The sequence below is a fragment of the Epinephelus moara genome, chromosome 20 (assembly GCF_006386435.1).
Source record: "Epinephelus moara isolate mb chromosome 20, YSFRI_EMoa_1.0, whole genome shotgun sequence".
NCBI lineage: Eukaryota > Metazoa > Chordata > Actinopteri > Perciformes > Serranidae > Epinephelus > Epinephelus moara.
The window spans coordinates 14,064,358-14,080,063 of record NC_065525.1 but is presented as its reverse complement, the minus strand read 5'-3'; the positions used below and the strand labels follow the sequence as shown (position 1 = coordinate 14,080,063).

The 15,706-nt window shown below is 41.0% G+C and overlaps 1 protein-coding gene across 2 annotated transcripts in view; it reads right to left on the bottom strand.

Annotated features, from left to right (window-relative positions):
* Positions 1–8,746: 8,746 nt before the first annotated feature.
* The window catches only part of si:dkey-246g23.2 (solute carrier family 66 member 2), a 70,797-nt gene continuing 63,837 nt past the window's right edge, over positions 8,747–15,706 (bottom strand). For both annotated transcript variants that reach the window (XM_050074233.1, XM_050074234.1), the window contains one exon: positions 8,747–13,035. In XM_050074233.1, coding sequence (XP_049930190.1) covers positions 12,861–13,035 — 175 coding nt within the window. In that variant the 3' untranslated portion in view covers positions 8,747–12,860. The remainder of the gene's footprint in view (positions 13,036–15,706) is intronic.

The window sequence follows — 15,706 nt, the reverse complement described above, 5'->3', positions numbered from 1 at the left end:
ACAAACTCCAAACAGGAAAACTGGCAAAAGTTCACAGACAGAAGAACCTGTCCCCTTCGCAGAACTAATGCTTCCAAAATAAACCTGAGGGAGAACGAGATGATGCAAGAAAAAAACATAAAAGAGCTATTTGGCCATCTGTGGACTTGATCTTCAGATGGAAGATGTCAGCTAAAGCAAAAGGAAATATGCACTCCACAGGGGAGCAGTTGGCGAAGTAAGGGCAACTAAGCTTGTTTATCCTCAAGGAGACTTCAGTTACAGCGACTGCGGGAGCCTCAGACGCACACTTTCTATCGCAACCCATACCGCAGCAGCGTCCCATCTGTCCAATAACTCATATAGAGGTCAGTGCATGTAGCTACTTTTATAGATTGCCTCAGCTGTTAGGCGTGTACTTCACTTTTTGTACGCGGTGCGATGTATGACCTGCAATGCTCCTCTCTGATCGCTGTTATGGTTCTGGCTTCCTGGTTGAAGTCGCAGGCCAGATGAGACCATCCATCAGAGGAGTTTGATCCTCGTCCTGCTGGGTCGTTCCCTCCCCTTCATGCTGCGTGGAGCTGCACTGAGCCTCGACACCATCTGCCTGCTTCAGGCATGTTTCTTTTCTGCAGTCACTGAGCACTGCTTAAAGAGGAAAATTGAGTTAAATTAAAAATATCCCATGCTGAAGACTTTATAGCTTTCCCACTATGGTCCTAAGTTCTATTTTCTTTTCTTATTCTCAGGTGAAGAACTCACTGATGGATACGACTAATATGACGTGGGTTGAAGAAAGTATTACAGCTGCAATCTGTGAATTAATTTCTTGATTAATTGATTCATCATTTGGTTGGCAAACTAGTTCACCATCAGTTTACTGTGAATACTAAAACTAAACTCAAACTAGGAAACCTAGAGCTGCAATACTGGTATTTTTTGAAAAACAACACTGAAATATTAACACTTTTTTAAGTTCAGGAGTGAATCTATGTTCCCAGGATTCCATGTTACCCAGTGCAATATTCTGTTAACACACATTAACCCAGCTATTGAGTTCGGGTCAAAATAAAATATTGCATAAATAAAGTAACTTGACCCTGAACCTCTGATCCAATCTTAACCTATCTGGAAATGACAGTAGTCAACTACTACTGATTTTCCAACCCGGCAATGATTAATGATTATTTTTTTTCTCGTTATTTTTCACTTTTGGTTTTTTCCCTCTCTTTTCATTGGTTAATGAATTGGTTGAGTAATTCTCATTATTTTACATTCTTTAGTTCTTCTTTATACAAAAAGAGTAACTATTATCTAAACTGAGACCTTTGCCAGTGTAATTTCATGACTCACTGATGAAAGACATTGGACTTTTACGTCGTACGGAATTGTGGAATTAAAACTGGATTGACAATATTTTAGATTTCTACTAACTTTAGAATTTAACATTGTGTGGACGTTAACACTGTGACGTTTTGCAGACAACGGGTTTTGTTTTCCATACCTTCAAACTAAATGTAATTTTTCTACATCAAGATGACGTTGGCATGAGACATTTGGAAGACATTGGATTTTGGTTACTTACCTACACTACTTAAAACCAACAAAATATCAAAATCATCTGTCATCAGTATTCTACATCAAATTCATGTTGGCTTTAGATGTTGTCCTGATATTGAATTTTGGTCACCCAACGTCACAAAACCTAAATTCAACAATGTCATCTAATGACATTGTGGCCAGCTGGGATGGTTATAGCTCCTTAACTTTAATGCATGTCATATTGTGACAACTCATAGAGGACAAAGTCAATCTTTATTGTTTATTAACATGTAACAGATGCATCATAAGTCAGTGGGAAAATACAGCTGGGGTCATGAAGTAGGATAGTCAACTAATTAATGGTGCAAACTATAAATGAACACACAAATGACAATAACTAGCATAAACCGCATGCTGTGAACAGACACACCATGGACAATAACAGAAACAAAACACATTTGCGTTATGGAACAGAAAACAGCAAATATATCAGCAAACTACAAACTACCCAGTCCAGCATGCTGATAAATGTGGGCGTTGTTACAGTATTAAGCAAATACAGAGCTTTTTCAGGTTCCCATTATCCATCCATCCATCCATCCATCCAACCACTTATCCTCTTGAGGGTCGTGGCGGGCGAGAGGCGGGGTACACCCTGGACAGGTCACCAGACTATCACAGGGCTGACACATAGAGACAGACAACCATTCATGCTCACATTCACACCTACGGACAATTTAGAGTCACCAATTAACCTGCGTGTCTTTGGACTGTGGGAGGAAGCAGGAGTACCTGGAGAAAACCCACACTGACACAGGGAAAACATGCAAACTCCTGGGATTGAACCAGGAACCCTCTTGCTGTGAGGCAGTGCTAACCACTACACCACCTTGCTGCCCAGGTTCCCATTTTGTGCCATTTAAATCTGAGGAACACCCTGAGAACATAGGAATGACCCTTTAAAGTCCCTGTGGTGAGTTGTGGTGTGATAGTATACAGTACTCTATTTAAGCAATATCACACGAGAGGGAGTGATGTTGTACTGTGATATCGTCACGGCTGTGATTCGGTCGTAGGCACGAGGCCGACTGTTTTATACAACAGTTCAACAGTTAAATAAGCAAGACTGATTAAGAAATGTTGAAAAATGAGGACAAAATAGATAATTTAAGCATTTTATTTGTCTTCCGCCAACAAAAATAGTTCCCTCAGGACTCCGCTGTCACCGTTGCTATGTAACGCAGACATGGTGCGCCAGGCACTTACTCTTTATACACATTTATCTGCACGTTTCCATTAATTGTGCAGCCGGTGAAATAAGTCTCTGGTGACTGCATGGTGGACTGTCGCTTCACAGGCACAGCCGACTCTGCCTTCTGATCTGACAGTATGTTGCTTTTCTCCAAGTCATTGAGCTCCGCTGATGAAACACTGACAAACCTGGATGTGTGCTCAGATGGATTCAGCTTCTCCTCTCCCTCATCTTCCTCTGATGACCATTCATAGTTCAATTCAAAACTTATTTTAGGAAATAAATCCATATTTTTGGCTGTTTGACAGTGGATGAATTAATTAGCCTACAACGCAACTGCTGACCTAACTGACACTAACCGTCAGTTTTGATTTGATTGTTGATTGTAATCAGCTGTGAGGCGGAGTGATACATACACAGTGAAATAACCGTGATGTTGTACTCCAATATCGTCACGGTTTTACTGTCTCTCGACCAATCAGATTGCAGGGCCGGAACTAACTGTTGTATAATTATGCATTCAGACCATCATTTGGAGTTGTCACTTTGGCCACCTAATCAAAGTCCAACATTCATTCTTCTTTTGGCTCTTTCTTTAGTCTCCACCAAAAATTGCTGCTGAGTGCTCCTTTCTGTTCACCGGCAAGTCGCTAAATTCGTCATGGCTCCTGTTTGGTGTCGTATAGGTAGTGAACAGTGAGTTTATTAGAGTTTTTTGAATGAAAACAGCTGCCAAGGTTGATGAGAGCCATGAGACTGAACAAAAACAGTAGGGTCACAATAAAACCAAAACAATTAGCTGAAAAATGCTAATAAGGATCAGTGGAGCTGAGGGGAACTGCAGAGTCTAGTGTTGGGATTATAACTGCAGTATGAGCGACACATTTCACATTATACATAGTCATTTGATCCACTGTTAATATAAACACATTTGCTGAAACAATAATCTGAATAGATCTGTGTCATTTAATGAAACCACACTGGTGTAAAACAACACTGCCACTTTTTCTGTGAGATGGAGAAAAAACAAGATGTAGTGAGGGCAGGATTATGGTGCAGAGTTCTGCAGAATAATTCTCTCTTTGATGGATCCTGCAATACCTTCCACAGCTGATGCCCTTGTTCCATATGGCACAGCGAGAAATCTGCTCTGTACTGTACATGATGGATGCACAAGGTCTCTACATCGAGAGGCTTCAGCAGTGTGATATAAAGTCATGTAATGTAACACTGTGGCTTCACATTTGTTATGTAACACGCTTTTAAAATCTAAAGTCAAGGCTATAAATTAGACCTTTGCTCAGTCTTATACAATCCAATGAAAATATGAGGAGATCTCAAAGTGCATGAGGGTCAGCCTGAAAACACCCTCTATTATTGCTATTACTTCGTCCTTCTCTTCCTCCCTGCACCTCTCTGTTCTCGGCAGCCCATGACCTCAGAAAAAAACTCATCCATCTTGAGAGTTTGATCCCGTCCCGCTGCGCCCGGCCCGTCATTACATGCCTGGAGGGGCTGAATGTCCTGGACTGTGGGACCATGAGACTCCTCTAAGCCCAGAGCCATCTGGCTACGCTGCATTTCCCAAAAGCATACAGTCTGAGTTGCACTTTGCCTTTCCCTCTGGTGCCTTCTACTCACCATGTTTGTCATTTCAGCCTCTCTCTCACACTGGCATATACTGTAATACTATAAACTTCACAGCTCTGTACCTTAAGTTCTGCATATGTCTCCTGTCCTGTTCTCCCTCTTCGCTTAAGTGCCTCAACTTATGCCTGCAAGGCTCCGAAACATCAAGACCATCTGGCTGTCAAATCCCCAAAATGCTAAGATATTTTTTCCTCTGTTTGTGCTGCCTGCTGTCATCGCAGCCTCTCCTCTCCTCCTGCGTATCTGTCTCCCATCTTCATCAGTTTTTGATCATAGAGCGGGGGTCAAAGGTCAATCTCAGAAGCCGTTCCCACTAGAAATGAGCTGTAACATGTTTTTATTAGTTTTGATGACAAGATAAGAGATCAATTTTTCTCAAGTTCTCCAGCTGAGGAGCTTTTAGAGTGACTCTGCTGCTTACCTGGGCCCATTATTATAAGACCATCTGCCTGCTTCCCAAAAATAAAACGAGTTTGATCTCTCTGTCTGTCCCCCTCCCCTGCTCATTTCTGCTTTTATTAGCGGTGATTCTGCTTTCATTAAAGGAGGGAAATAGATGGCCATATGTCTGCTATGATAACAAAACATGGCAGGGAGGCCCTTACTCCCTATAAACTGAGCTGAATTGATGTTTTCCAAACATAAACATCTGGGTGCTGTTAATTATAGTGCACAAGGTTATCCAACTATTGGGATGAATTGTTTTTGGAAAGAAGTCATTAGCTACAGCTGGAGCTGCTGATGGCAGTTTGGAAGGAAATCGTGTTTAATATTTTAAAGCTGTATTACATGAACTTGTTCGCGATGGTCGAGGAGTAAGGTCTTAAAAGCTGTTGAACAATTTATCTGTGATTTATAGGTGTGTATGACTTTACATCTAGTGGACAGGTTGTTAGAGCTGCTATTGAGATTACTGGGTTTCAAATTCTTTCAAGTATTTATCTGTCACTTACAACTGCTTTATTAGGTGTTTCATTCTCAAAAAGTACATTAATCTGCTTGAACTATTGTTACAGCCTGATTGGTTCATGGAAATGTGTGACATCCCCTTATTCCGGCAGAGCCCTCCCCACGTCAAACCAGTCAGCAAACCAAGACAAATACACCAATACACACATCACTTATGTAAACTTTTTAAACTTTGGCAACAAACAACAAACAAACAAACAAAATAAAAGCACCCGTCTGAAGGACCCCATTTATAGTACGAGACTGATTAAAATAATGCATTTTTTGGGGCCTTTCCGGTCTAAACTTTGCCAAGAAAAATAAAGTGGACCTGCAGTAAAAAGTTTGAAAGAGTTTGGCACTCCCGTTGTCCACATTTTTTTTCTTTAAAAGCAAGGTCGTAATTTCCACTTGAGATGGAGGGGCACTTTTCAGTTTGATTAATTCTTTAAAAGACCACTAAACTGAATCATCGCACTGTCCAAATGCCAAAATCCAGATGGGAGATGCTCTAAGTTAATCGAAATGTTAAAATACTCAGTGGCCTTGAGTTATTACCACGCACTCCCAGTATTTAACCTTCACAAGCAATGTCAATTGATTTGCAAACTTTGTTACCCCAAGTTTTGCCTCTCAGGCAACACATAAGCTGTCCTACCTTCTTGGTGGCATTGATGTATAAAGAGAACTGGATACATGAACAATGTTGGGCTTTGAAGCAAAGTTGACATACGAGCCACACCATGTATTTACATCATCCAGGTCCATTATGTGATGCCACTGGGCTCCAAGTGGCTGTACATATGCCGTGTTTCTTGCGCCCTCAAATTCATTGTTTTCAGGTAGAAAACAATGAGATGAACTGAGTTCAATTTTTGGAATGTAGCAGACCAATCACAGCCGACAGATATCTTCCCCTTCCGTTAATGTCAGTCTGTGTTAAATACAGACAAGTTGATCATGTTAGTGCAGGGCTGCCAGAGCTCTTCATCTGTCTCACGGACAATAGGTGTACACACATATAAACAGCGCCTGGAGGAAGAGCAACACATTCTCACTCTGGCCTCGTCACATATTGATGTTTTGGTCATGGACTTTCCATGTCCACATACGACATGCAAGGTACCCTGGGCGCGTTGGCTGTTGATGTTCTGGGATGTTTACATACAGTCTCTTTCAAAATATACACGCTGCATCAGTGCAACACCTCAAATTGATGTTTATTTTCCTTCAACAACAAACACACATGGTTAGGTTTAGGCAACAAACACATGTGATTACGTTTAGGAAAAAAGGAAAAGGGTTTGGCTTTAGAATTTTACAGGATGAGAACACTGCTCTCTTGGTGAAAGTCGGTGTTTGTTGGACCTATCCACCACAACCCGCCCCACTCGCACTAAAGGACACCTTAACCCCCTGATGCTGCCAGGCCCTGTTAAACTATAATGGCAACTAGCCGCGTATCATGCCGACGTTAAAGGATACCTTTTTCGTTAGTTTCTGATGCCACAAATCACTGCCCAAGTGCTGGATTTCGACGACTTCGGAGTGTGACCGTGCTTGGAAGATCAGCTCTGCACTCGGGAATTAAGATAAATAGGTTATATAGTGCTTGTTAAGGTTGCTTAGCAACCTAGCTGGCACAAAAAAAGGCACAAGAGTAGCATAAAGTTAAAGACGCAGGATGTGTTCTGCCCCAAAATTACTTCTTTTTTCATAGACTTACATTGTGAGATAGATGATTGTAAATCAGTTGATTTTTTTTTTTAGGGTATATCAATTTCTGCTCATGAAAACTAAAATAGATCTTGTTTTAAATTGTTATGTCCCAAAAGCTGTAAAAACTCAATAATGTCCAGAGTTTTTCTGGGCTGTCATTAATGTGAGCAAGCTCAAAACCAATCACTTGGGAGGCGGGATCAAAGGAAACACAAGTGCACTTGTTCTATGGGCCCATAGCTGCGGATGATCCGGTTAATTTTATACTCAGAACTGCATCCAGTTTTTTTATTATACTGTGCATCCACGGCTGGTGGTAAATGTTGAGGATGTATGCAACTTTTGAGGATGACTGCAGACACCACACAGGGCTGAAAAAAGTAAACTCCACTCTATTTTTTCAGTTAAAAATTGCTGGTTTTTCAGATTTTTTTTTCAAGAGATGCTTGAACTAACAACTTCAAAGATATTGACTAAAATTGGTTGTTACGAACTGAAGTTGAAACACTTAACGGGGGTGAGAAGTGCACATTACTGCCCTTCACAGCATGACGACACACTGTCATTAATAAATGGAGCAGGACGGGGCCATGCGGCGCATCACAGACCTGAAGTGCAGGTGGACCATTTTAGCCCACCTCATCAATCATTAAAACAAGCCACTGTATAGACAGACACGCCGGATGATCAGCTGATGGATGGGTGGACGGAGAGACAGGAGGGCAGACCATGGCAGGCAGTCAGACAGGTCCATTATGAACAAGAGTTACTATGAAATATATTGAATACATCATGGGAAAAGTCGTGTGTCTTTGTCGGCTGAACAGAAGAGTGATAACATCAGGCAGAATGTATGATGCAAGTACGACATATCAGGCTGACTTCTAGTCAACTTATCATTAATGGATGTATAAGACAGGCTCAGAGATACGGTGAAGGCATCAACAGGTGCAGCACACGGTCTGTCCTTGTTCAACTCATCAATAAACCATTGAGAGCTTCCCATTATCTACTGTATCCACTTTAATATTTTACCATCCATACTGCAGTGCTCCTTTGCACTGCTGACTGTCAGTGGTTTTACCTTGTGATGGCGTATGCATGTGTGTGTGGTGATGCATTAACCAGAGGGGATTAAAGCCTTGAAGCATTGCACATCTTAATTAACCCCCACTCATCAACTTTCTCTCTCATGTGTCCAGCAGCAGGCACAGTCCCACTCAGCCTCGGTCTCTTGTCATGATTTATTTGTGGCACAGGTACACTCTCAGTCCTTTCAAATAGGGGGAACTCAAGGTTTTCCCAGCACTGAAGGATCACACACTCTCTGTTGCAGCTCTGTGTGATAGCTGCAGTGGGATTTGCTGTATATAAAGGATTTATATAAAGCATATTTTTATCCTTACATCACCCCGGTCTGATATTGCTGGTTGATCTGGATCAAACTCAAAGGGTTCACATGAGGTTTCAAGTTCAGATTTTGGGTTGAAATCCAGCTGTAAATTACAGCAGCAGCCCGCTGAGCTCAGAGCAGATCAGACTTTTTGTATTCTTCTTCAAAGTCAGTGTCAAACCTTTTCTCCTTGACATGTCAAGACATTCATTTCAAAACACACTGCCAGTAACAACACAAGACCACATGCTGAAATATAAATAGTTTATATTTGAGAAAATATCATGATAAATATTTCACATAAATACAGTTTCCATGTGTGATGTCACCTTGGGAGACCTTTGCATCCTATGGTAACCACCATAGTGTTACATGACATTTAGTTAATCTGGTACACCTGAAAACTAATTTAAAAACAACAGCTTTTTGGTTGAAATTTTGGTTTCACTGATCCTCTAAATAAAACCCCTGAAGAAACATCACATAAAACAGTAACTAAAAGTGACCTAAATCCTTTTATGGACTCTGTTTTAACTGATATTGTTTCATGTTACATGAAATATGTATCTTGCATCTGGTAGACGTAACAGTCTTCCGCTCTTCATATCAGTGCTGCAGTGGTGAGGTGACAAGTACATCTGCCATGATGTGAACCTGGTGGAGGGATTATCACAACCATTCAGTGTGTGTGCTAATCTGTCCCATTACCCTTGAGAAGAAAATGCTACTGGGAGCCCAAATGTTAAACTGAATCCAGTGAGAAAGCCGTTCAGAGCCTCTGCTGGGAGAGACAATATAAAGATACCCATCTGGTGATAAGAGCATATAGAATACAGAAATAATGCAAACTCAATACAACTGTGGTACGCAGGATACAGGAGATAAGACACATTCAGCTTTCAATATGGCTTCTTGCAATAATGTTATATAACTGAAACTGAAGAATGCACACATGGAGTGAAGGTCACAGAACAATACAGCTGAAAGCTTGCAGTATTTGCCAGACACCAGAGAAGTCGATCAGCAGCATGAACACTTCCATAAATGCCTGCATCCATCAAATACATAATCCAACATTTCCATTGGTTTCATATGTACACAACCATACACATACAAATTACATTAATTTATACACATATACAAACACAGAAGGGAGTGCTTCACCTTTTAGATTTTGTTGGTTGTTCCTTTGGCATGTGACCTTATACTGATAATGATACATGATAACAATTAGCTATTGAAACGAAATCTTTGAATGAAGCGATAAACCCAAACCGTCTACAATTCAGGAAATATACTTATTCACATTCTTGCTGAAAGTTAGACAAGAAGATCAAAACCACTCTCATGTCTGTGTGGCAAACATGAAGCTACAGCCAGCAGCCGGTTGGCTTAGCTTAAAGACTGGAAACAGGTGGAAACAGCTAGCATTGGCTCTGTCCAGCAATAAAAAAAACAACCAATCAGCATCTCCAGAAATGACAATTAGCCATTCTAGGAAGGGGGTAATATGCCGTACTATATCTTGGCTGGTACCAGTAACTTCCTGGAGGTTGATTTGGTTACCTTTGGATAAAGCCAGACAGGCTGTTTCCCCATTTACAGACCTTATGTTAAGCTAACTGGCTGCTAGCGGCTATAGCTTCATATTTATTGTACAGACATGAAAGTGGTATCAATCTTTCTAACGTCTAACTTTCTGCAAGAACGCCAGTTCTCAAAATGTCAAACTATTGCTTCAATACAATGACTGATAATCAAAACCCGAAAAACCTGATGTAATATCAAAGCAGAGGTAACGTGACATCATACTCAGCCACTGTTATGTTTTAAAGGATCTAAAGACCTATCAGATTATAAAAAACCCAATGCCTCAAATATCCAGAATTCTCTGTCATATTTTCTACATCCTGGACCTGAGGATAATACTGAAATACACTGAGATGCAGTTTTGCGACCTCTACAAATGCTATCCTATGGCTGAAGCATACTGCTGCAGGAGGAGGCTGCCTGTAAGATGCAACCCATAACTGCTGCACTGTGTAATTAAACAGGATGTTTACTGAAGGGAAACTAAAAAACAGACAGGAAAGATTAACAGACGGACACAAACTGGATGCTAAGTTAAAAAGGGGGCCGCAAGACTCAATAAGTAGGTACAGTAGCTTTACTACTTCATTAAATCATCTCTAGAGGTTAGTAAAAAGAAACCTGCGCTGACTACTGATCAGCTGCTGGTGCTGATTTGTTTCAGCCTGCAGTGCTTTTGTGAGAGGAAACTACCGAGAAACAGGTGAAAGAAACACGGCTCGCCTTGAGAGGCTGTGCTTTTAAATTAGAGTTTCGATTATAAACAGAACTTCTAAATAAAATATCCGTGAACACTTTTGCAGTTTGGAAGGCTGGAATGGCTGAATAAGGTTTTAATGTTTCTGTAATGGCATGCATTACATAACCTGTCCTCTGTTTAATGGGGCATTTCTGGGTGAATGAAGATGCCTCAAAGATTGCCCCTCTAGGATCTACTAAAAGTTGGGGTCAGAAAAGGGGGAGAGAATTTTTTTTTTCTTTGGGCTGTGGACAGGGGGCTTATCCTAAAGGCAAAATTAGTGCTTGACCCTGGATTCATGTTCTAGTTTAACCTTCCCTTAATGTAGTTAATAATTACATAAATAGCTCAGTTACCAGTTACGCAACTCAGGCACTATGTAGGTTATACAATGGTCAGTAACAAATATAACATAATTGTGAACACAAATTATAAAATTATCTGATCTAATTGATTTTTATTTTTAAAATGTCCCTCCCTCAGTACCCTCAGAGCCTCCTCTGTCAGCCCTGTCTCCTACAAATGATGTTTATATACCATGGATTTTAAATGGGAAACACATTTTTGAGGGAAACGCATTGTGACATATATGACAAACGCAATATCTGCATTGGTAGCTATTTGGATTACACAATTAATCAAGCTGTACTAATTTAATATTGTTCTATATTACTTTGAGATATTTTTATTTAAAGGGAGGGCCCAAAGAAAATACTAAATGCCAGGGAGAGTTTTGCTCCTGTGAGAAATGAAACATAAGATTGTGTCCGCCTCCCTACACCAACAATTTGTTTCCCACTCCCTACAGGTAATTCCTTTCAGCATGAAGCCAATTCTCAGTTTGCTACTTCTAGCAATTTATTGCTATTTATTTCTTAGGTGTCAAGAAACAGCAGGGGCTGATGGGTGTTAACACTAAATGTGTTCAATAAAAGATCAGGGTAAAATATACTCTAATATTCCTGCTGATCATGTTGATTAAACTGTTACTTATCCACGATGCTTATGACTTATACTTTCACTGTTACTGTCTCAAAGAACAAGAATAAAAGGACTCATCAGACGGGATACTAAAAACAACTAATGGGATGATGACATGTGAACAAATGACAATGCCCATATTCAGTAATACTGTTATATTGTGATACCTAGTTTGATCTTAAGTCTGACTTGTTCTTTGGCGTCTACAAAAGATTTTGTGACTGAAAAACAGTGCAATCACTGCAGCATGGCCACATTTTTAAATTGTTTTTCTATACTTTGTGGAAGACCTGCATTGCTTGTCAATTAACCACACATCAGAGTCATATCACAAAGATTGATGTCCTATGTAGCTACCATTACTTGATGTATGTTCTCTGGCCTTGGCTTGGCGCTGGATGCCAATGGCAAAAATCAATCTCAGCTGCACAGACACATCAGCAAGCATACCACACCCAAACACACACAGAAAAACACGCACAAGAACAGTCCAGTGAGGTGTAGCGTGTGAAATAAGAGACTCATCAGTCAGGCAGCAGATTTCAGTGCAGGGCTACCAGTGTCGGACTGGTTGCTTCAGCTGCCAGTACAGCAGCATAGATCTGCTGTTAGTGAGCTGCCAGCGTGAGTAATGTTTCCCTCTTACAGTTTCCATGCCCACTACACTTCAGGGTCCAGGTTATGTTTAACAGAGAACAAATACATAGTATAAAATGCTAAAAATGCACTAGAATACTGCCTTATCTTCATAAAAATTTAAAGGCAAAGGTGTTTGTTTATGAGTGTGTGACTGAAAATACTACGCAGTTTGATCAAGGCTAAAACGGTTCACTTAATTGCACTTGAAGGTAAATTGTTTGGGTCTGCATGATACCCATATTAAAGAATACTTTGAATCAAGGCTGAAGACTAAAAATCTATTGTGACTTTGGTTTTCTCTGTCCTTGATGCTAAATGTCCCCCATCAACTTTGCAGCTGATATTAAAAAGCTTAAAAATATCAAACTTGTTGAAATTTACACATGAATCCTGTTTTTTTACATTTCACAAACCAACATCCATGTTCAACCTAGCTTGATCCGGGTGTCTTGGCTGTCGAAGAGGACCTGCAGTAGGATGGCCACGTCTATAAGGATCTGGACTGAACCGCAAACCCAGAACTGAGCCGGGCTTTCGTTCATCACAAAATAGGTGGTCTTGAAGACATCGCCGGCCGTCCACAGCAGCACCATCTTCACACTGGAGCAATGGAGACACAGAGAGACATGGTGAGGATGCGAGGACAGAGAGAATGAAGGAGTTTTCGACATTTAGAGAACACACTTGGAATATAGAGTGGAAATGGGGAAACAGCTAGTCCAGCTCTGTGCAGAGGTAACAATCTACACTTACTGGCACTTCTAAAGCTCAAAAAGTAAGACTTAATATCTTGTTTGTCTAATCTGTAAAAACAATAAAACCCAAAGTGTAGAACTTAGTGTCAGACAGAAATAGTACACCACACAGCCCCCCCATAAAATCATGTGTCGTGTTTTCACTTTGGTGTTATTGCGGATTAAACAAAGAAGATTTAACTTGTTATTGAGCTTTAAATGTGCTGGTAGGCAGAGTTTATTAACACTCAACAAAGCAAGGCTAGCAGTTTCCCCCAGTCTTTATGCTATGCTAAGCCAACAGTCCATTCCTTAAAAGTCTATTCCTATATTATTGTTCTCTTTTACGATTTGGGGCAATTTTGCTGCTAATTACGTGCACCAAACAGTAGTTTTGTCCCTTTGTGCATTAATCTGGAAACATTAACTGATTTTCTAAGTAGCTTAATTTAGTTGCAGCTATATATGAAACAGTCAAGGAGGCAGTAAAAACGATCAATGAACAGGATGAAGTTTGGCCTAAACCACCCATTGATCACACCAAGATGAAGCAAGTAAAGGAGAGGGAAAGACACACAAAGATTGCCTGTCTGAGAGACAGAGAGGCTGAGAGTAAGACCTTGAAGAAGTCACTAGTCATCCGCCATGCCAGCGGCCTGTTGCCAATATAATACCCTAAAGGAGTCTCTGAAACTTTATCACTGCTTCTTGCACTCCTCTACTTGTCAGTTTTTTACTCCTGTGCTACTATCCATCACTCGCGCTGTCCCCCACCACCCCCCTGCTATACTTTTTGTTGCCGTTTCGACTCATTTACTGTCATGTTTTTTTAACTCTTACCCTTCACAGTCTCTGCCCTCACTCCCACTCCACCTACTCTCTGCTCCCTCCTCTATTCTTGCTCTCTGGATGGTTAAGTCCCACAGGAATTAATGTAATATGAGTTTATTCTTTTTTATTAGGGCTGACTGGGCCCGGGGACCCAGCAGGGCCATCAGTCATCAAAAAGACATACTGTAGGGTCAGAAAGGGGTGAGGGAGAAAGAAAAGGAGAGGGACGGAGACAGAGAGCCTGCAGAGGACAGCATTTATCTAGCATGCAGTAAGAGAGGCAGGGCAAAGACAACAAAACCACCAGAGAAAGAGAGGCACCTCTGAGAATGGAGAGGGGACCTCTGTGAGATAGATATGGATGATGAGCGTGTATAGGGGAAGAGGCAGCCTAATGACTGTGGGGATAGCTGTCCTGCACTATCCTTGAGCTCTCCTTGCAGAGTCATGTCAAACTCCCAACTCTCCCGCGGGCTCCCTTCAGGCCCCCCTGAGGAACCAAAACTTTTGCGGCAAACAATCCTGCCCTGGCATGGAAACGAGGACATCATTATTCAACATATCTGGGAATGTATTAAATCTAGACACTGAATGTCGTAGTGGAATGTGATTAACAACCCAGAGTGGCGCAGGCTGCAAATATGAGCTGTGCTGTAGAGCTACAGGATGTGTAATGATGGAACTTGAACATGCAATACATGGGACAGTCAAGCTGTACATCTGGACACTTTCATATGCAATAATTTACACACCAATGCACACATGAATTGAGTTATTAACTGCCACAAAATGGACTAATTATCACTATAGTCAAACTGAAATTAAAATTCATTTTTGCTAAGAAATCAGTATTTATATCGATAATGTTTTTATGTTCTAAAACTGATCTGCCTTCTTTTTCAATCAGTAATGTGTACTCTTCCTCTGCATCCATTTCCTGTGGCGTACCACAAGGCTACATATTAGGCCCTATTTTATTTTCCTTGTATATGCTTCCCTTGGGGTCTGTTTTTAGAAAATATAATATTTCTTACCATATTTGACGATTGACGACACCCAGCTGTACCTTCAGTTTAAACCTTGTGATCCATGCAGTGTTAACTCCCTTATAAATTGCGTTATGGATATGAGATAATGGATAGCGATAAGCTTCCTCCAACTTAATCAGAATAGTACAGAGGTTTTAATCTTTGGCCCATTAGTCAAATCTGCAACCACAATCAATGACCTAGGGCCTCTGTCTTTAAATATTACTGTATGTCACATCCAAAAAATTGTGAATTATTTGATTCTGGTTTAAAATTTGATAAACAAATCAATACAGTTGTCAGAACTAGCTTCTGCCATCTTAGGTCTCTTGCAAAATTAAAACCATTCCTGGCCATTACATTTTGAGATTCTGATCCATGCTTTTAATTCCTCTTGCCTTGATTATTGTAATTCCATCTATGTAGGAATCAGTCAGTCAGCCCTATTTCGCCTGCAGCTTATTCAAAATGCTGCAGCAAGACTTCTCACTGGTACAAGGAAGAGAGACCATGGGCTCTAGTTTCCCGGCGCAGTGCAGGTGGCGCAGGGTGGCGAACCCCGCGCAGAGCTAGTTTCGAGCAGGGCAACCCGAGGCGCGCTCAGTTTGGTAGTTTGGCAGACCGAGGTGCGCTGAGATGGGTGTGGCGGCGCAGCAGGGGGAGGTGTCGACAGATCCA